The 6,000-nt window shown below is 36.2% G+C and overlaps 1 protein-coding gene across 2 annotated transcripts in view; it reads right to left on the reverse strand.

Annotated features, from left to right (window-relative positions):
* LOC104689424 (SAM domain-containing protein SAMSN-1) overlaps positions 1 to 1,304 on the reverse strand; it is an 82,562-nt gene extending 81,258 nt beyond the window's left edge. The window contains exon 1 of one of the 2 annotated variants that reach the window (XM_010399531.4): positions 1,178 to 1,304. In XM_010399531.4, coding sequence (XP_010397833.1) covers positions 1,178 to 1,201 — 24 coding nt within the window. In that variant the 5' untranslated portion in view covers positions 1,202 to 1,304. The remainder of the gene's footprint in view (positions 1 to 1,177) is intronic. The other variant, XM_019285968.3, reaches the window with a different exon arrangement.
* Between the last annotated feature and the right edge of the window lie 4,696 nt (positions 1,305 to 6,000).

Below are 6,000 nucleotides of genomic sequence, written 5' to 3' on the forward strand. Positions count from 1 at the left end.
ACTGAACTATGATCAAAACTGTCATTGAGTTCCCAGGGAATTATTTTTCTGAGTGACTCTTGTCACAGAATCCTGAAATACCACTGCATTTTACTTTAAGTACAAACCAGCTTTTAATCCTTATGATCTGGAAAACACCAGGACTCTGCACTAAGATAGTATTAGCAATCAGGAGCAACGATTGACGCAAAGCAGTTGCCCTATTTGAGTTTGTATTAGTGCAGCTTGAATACTGATTTTTATTGTTCTTTCTAAATGTATGGGGAAGATATACTAAACATCTGCACAAAAGATGAAAAATGGGCAATCAGATCTACTGTGTTGTGTAAATACAGCAAAGATACTCAGCTAATTACCATTACTAATACTGAGCATTGGTATTGGCAGATGGTTAAGCTCTTAAAACAGAAACAGTTCCCGTGGATTTCCTATCCTGATTTACCTGTTCATTCTGAGCAGTTGCCTTGGGGCAAGGAAAGAGAAGAAAATAACAAACAAAAAAACCCCCAACAACAAACAAACAAACAGAAACCCAAAACCACCCCAAAACAAACAAACAAAAAAACCCCACAAAAAAACCCCAAAAAAAACCCACAAAAAAGAAAACTAAAAAAAAAATAAAAGCAACCCCCAACTAAAGAGGATCTTAAATCAAGTCCTCTGTCTGTGTACAAATATTGCCATGACTAAATTACCCCTGATGACTGTGTTTTCATGTTTGGCTAATAGAAAACTATTGCTTGAAAAGTTCTAGCAGTTCTCCCAAACTACTGAAGAAGGAAAATGGATACTATTATCTAAAAAAGAGAAAACCCTATTGTAAACCAAATTAAAACATATATATATTTAGTAATTTTATCTTACTTATGAGGTGTTTTACTGTATTTGGATTAAATGCCTCATAACTAAATCTGCATGGTTTGAAATAGTCACAGATAGTGCATGGCACATTTATTACACATTCTCTGTGTTATATTTTTACTGAATCATATTTTGCTACATACAATTTCTTATACAAAAACTCCTTCATCTAGGCTAGAGAGCCTCGCTGTTGTTATACAACCCTTGCACCGTTTGTGATATAAAACCTTCACTATTTTTCCGTAAAAGCACACCCACCAGTTCAGTTTATGAACTCAGTAACCCACTAAATAAAAACATGTCTGTGTACACTTACCAGAGAAAAACAGAAAAGATTCATGTTGGTATTGAGATCCACTCCAGCACCCTAAAATTCTGCTCCACAATCTCCCGCCGCACAATGCAGTTCCTTCTTGCTCTCCCAGCTGTTTGTACATTTCTCCCTGGAGATTACGGCAAGATAAAATCCCTGCAATAATCCACTGGATTCAGAGCCCATTATCAAGTGAGACAGGCTTCCCTAGGCCAGTAAAAACTGTTCTCTGAATTAAAAAAGCAATGTTTGCTAGCAAAACAAAAGCACGGTCTGAATGATTTCCATGAACTCAGAAAATGCTCTCTTGCAGGCTGTTGTTTCCATTAAAGTTTATCATCTAAGACAAAGAAAACTCTTTCTGTCTGAGTCTACTGGCACATACAAATCTTCTCTTCTTACTGAGATTATCAAAAGACAGAAATTATATTGAAATGCTGGTTTCCTATACACATGAATTAATATACGAAATTCAGTAATTATTATTGACTACATTTTGAATGGAAGCTTCTTACTTATAGACCTTGGGAAAAAAACTCCTGAGCCACAAACAAATTATTAAAAATATCCATAATCAACCAAACAACCAAAAACCAAGCAAAAACCTCAAACTGTACACCTGTACTCTAAAGAATAGTTATCAAACTGCTGCCTAACACATTGATTGCTTGATGATGAAGATTAGGATTAAATCAATTTTGCCATTCGAAAACATGGCAAATTTGGAAAATTAAAAAATTGGGAGTGGTCAAAGCTGATCCATGGGTTATAGTGAGAGTTATTACAATATATACTGATAAGCAAACAAAGGAGAAGTGATTGTAGCGAAAAACAGTAGTCTATGTCACCAGCTGATATAAATCAGGAAAATCCATCACCTGTAGTGGAGTAGAACTGTCTAAAAAAGAATTAAAGCTGAAAGTACTGTCAGCCTCAATTTTTTTTCAGATTATGAAATACCTGAAATTAGACTGTGTTTGAAATAATATTGCCTACCAACCCACAATTAATTTCCCATAAATTAATTTCCTACAGCTTTTATGTGAATGCTATGAAATATGATTTCATGAACAAGCAGCAGTTTGTACAGAAGAGAGAAGCTGAAATTCACCACAAATGGAGAGGCAGTGTCGTTTTGTGACAATGATCTTGATTTCCTTTCCTTCGGCCCACAGCTTCATATTTGTAAATGAGAGGCATCTCTTCCATCGCTCCTACTTCTGACTGTTTCAGTTTATTCTAGTAATTTTGCAGCCTGAATCTGCATCCCAGCAAATTCAAAATGTCTGTATCTTGGCAGGATAAATGCATTTTAACATAAGTTGGTTTCTACCATGAGCAAAACCCAAACAAGTCTCACACAAGCAAGCACAGATAAGATTCAGGATTTTAAAAGGAAAAATCCTTAACCTATACTTTTCCAGTTTGCTGTGAAGTATGTAAAAGTCTTCTTAAAGGTTTTTCCCAGGCCTCCTTTTCAGTTATAATTTCAGGTTGGTTTCACATATTAGTAAAGTAGGGTTGGCTGTGAAGAGCTTTATGACAAAAGTTATCATTTAGAAGCAAATTAATTAGAGACTTCTCATTTACTCCTCCTATAAACTTGAGGAACAGTAACAGATTTTTTCAATTACCACCTAGTGACACAAAAATAGACATTTGAGACACCAAGCTTGCCACAGATGTGCTTGCATTTGCTTTATGGCTCACTTGCTAGTTTCCTTGTGAGGGAGCAAGTTCTCATCCTTTCTGTGCCTCAGGTTCTCCAGCTGGAAAAACTAAACTAAGAGCACAAACCTCATGTGCAGAGCACAATGAAAGTAATGACCAAAAGCACCTTTCCCCAGCTACAGAGAATGACTTTATTCTTTTTTTATGCCTGTTTACAGTAATAGTTATCTGGAAAACTCCAGAAAGACTGAAGAGGTAAAATGACAATAAGTTAACCCAAGGGAATGTCTCTTTCATTCAGACTGATTTAATTTCTTGATTTTGGATTGTAGCTTTCGAGGTGATTTGGCTATTTACTCTAAAACCTTTAGGAAGAAATTACTTAATTTTATGCCACAGATGCTCCAGGTAAGAGTAACTAAAAGGGCAGACCTTACACTAAGCTATTAAGATTTCATTTTGCTTGTATTTGTAGACATATGTGGAAAAGAGAATTAATTTAAGAACAAACATTAAAATAGAAAAAACAGCCTGAATCTACAGTTACAGATACACATATATGGCAAGCAACTGTGTAGGAAGGCAAAAATGCACATGTTATTACATGTTTTTTTTGGGTACTGTCAGTGTTAAAACTCCTCTTATGAAAAAGTAACACTTTAGATGTTTATTATTCACTGATACAGCCCTCTGTAAGGGTCAAGTTTGTTGATAGGCCTAAACTAAAAATGACATTAGACTACTAGATAAATCACAAACTGTAAGGAAATACCTACTAGAATAATTAAAATAGGAAGCATCAGCTTATTATCAGGATGAATAATATAAATAAAATACTCAGCAAGAGTTCATAATGCCATTTGATATCACAGCTGTCTGTGGAAAGAATTTGAGCTTTGAAAATAATTAAAAAACAGTAACTAAATAGATCAGATTTGAAGGTAACATCAGTGTTGTGACCTCTATGTATATTTTATCTGGTATAAATAGAGCACTTCGCTGCAGCAGTAGCATAACAGAACAGCAAACCCACATTATAATGAAGGGACAGGAAAAAGTTTTTTATCAAACACTTGAACCTTCACTTCCCAGCTTTAATCTTGCATTATGTTTAGCATTTAATTCTCTTTCTTCACTGTTGCGTGATTTCTACATGTTTGGGCTTTACACCCTCAAAAAAAACCAAAAAAAAAGTTGCACAAATTGAGACTGTCATATATTGAGTTTTCTATTCCTGCACAATGAGTAAACTTCATAGCTGAGATCTCAAGGTATCCTTGGCCTTTTCAGGAGACTGGATTTCAGCTGTGCATTCATAGTAAGTGGCAATCCATAATCTAACGTGGCATACAAGCAGTAAAGGTCGAGCCGTGGTGCAGGTACTCACAATTGAGCCCTAGCTCCAGGCTCCCCTTCTAATGACAGCCACTCTACTGGTGCAGCTTCATCTGCCACTGGGAGAACTCATCAGCAGGGCTGTGTAGTTCACAGATTTCTTTGTTTCATGGACAAAGATAAAATACTGTATGAGTAGTTGTTAACTTGGATACCTTTCAGTAAATCAGGAAATAATATTTAATCCTATTTTCTTCCTCCTCTGTTTTTTTTCTCTTACAGCATATCAATCCTTAATTAAAATGTACATGTAATTCTCTTCTGATCATCATTTATTTGTCCTCTGAAAGTTTTCATACAGGTTTAAAACTAAAAGCAGCAATGCTACTTCCTGATATAATCTGAGTGTTAAACATGTAGCTACTCCTATGCTGAGTGGTCACTTTTCTCTATTCACTCCACATAAAAGGCTGAATTATTACTTTATCATCATTTCAAGGTAAACATAGTGCATTGCTACTATCTTGGTGCAAGTGGGGGATTTAGAAATTAAGTCAGAGGCTTCCTCTTGCTGTCCCATTTATTTGGAAAGAACTTTCAGCACTTACTTTCAGCCAGTGCCTACTCCATACCCCACATATATCCCTAACACATGAGGGCAATCCTGTAGGTGCACACTGGATAAAACCCCTGCCTCCTTTCACCTCCTCCTGTTCACTTCCAACAGGCAGGTGACAAAGCTGTTCTGTGCAGAGCTGTGTGACCCACAGCCCATGGCCAAGTGCTCGATGAGAAGCCCCTTTTTGAACCTGGGAGACTGCTCCTGTAAGACAAGTTTAACATTTTCTGTCATGCACATCCTCTGAAGACACTCCAAATGGTAGAAAGCTTCATTTCAGACCACAAACACAATAATGTCTCTGAGACAGAGCTACTAACATTTGATATTCCTGAATCAGATGTTCCAATCAGTGGCCCTAAATTACAGCTACTTAATAGTTTGGAAAGGACCCATGAAGTACCAACTAAAAAATCTGATTCCTTAAACGGTATTGATTTTTTTTTTCTTTTAGAATCTCCTTCAATTTAGAGGGAGCGTCTCAATTTCCTTCTTTTACATTCAGCAGCTAATTAAAAATTGGTAAGGAAAAAGTTTCACAGTCCTCCTCACCTCTGCCAAATTGCAATAGTCTGTTCCTCCTCTGAAAAGACAGCCTTACAGATGCAGGGATCAATTCAATACAGCAGTTTTTACACCTTTGCAACAAGGATTTTCAACAGTTTGGCTCAGTTAGAGATTATTTTAAGCTTACTCAACATAAAATGCTATAACATTTTAGCCCAGAAAATCAAGCAAATAAAGACAAGAAGAGCCAATATTCCCTAACTCAAAATCAAATAGGCAAGTAAAATGCTTTCACAGTTTCCAGGATCCAAGGGAAGCTCTGTGCCTATTAAAGTCACTGGCAAAATTCCCATCAAATTCGCTACGATCAGAATTTCACACACCTTCTCCTGCTAACTGGTCACATTTAATCACAGCATCATAAAAGCCCATGGTGTTTTCCATATGATTCATTGTAACATTCAGACATTCCTTGAGGCTAACATTCTTTTTAGGGTAAATAACCACATTGTTGATTCTCTTGTTCCAGAAGATTTAATTTTGTTTTTCAGAGCATTTGTATTTTAATCAAAGGAAAAACTGCATCTCTGTTTTAGAGAGGAAATGTATAATTCCTTAATAAGAGGGTCAAATCCTCTGCTCTGTAATTTACAGAAACTCCGTGAATCAGGCCCACACATTCTTTATTGCTATC

Source organism: Corvus cornix, chromosome 1 (assembly GCF_000738735.6).
Source record: "Corvus cornix cornix isolate S_Up_H32 chromosome 1, ASM73873v5, whole genome shotgun sequence".
In the NCBI taxonomy this organism is placed as follows: Eukaryota; Metazoa; Chordata; class Aves; order Passeriformes; family Corvidae; genus Corvus; species Corvus cornix.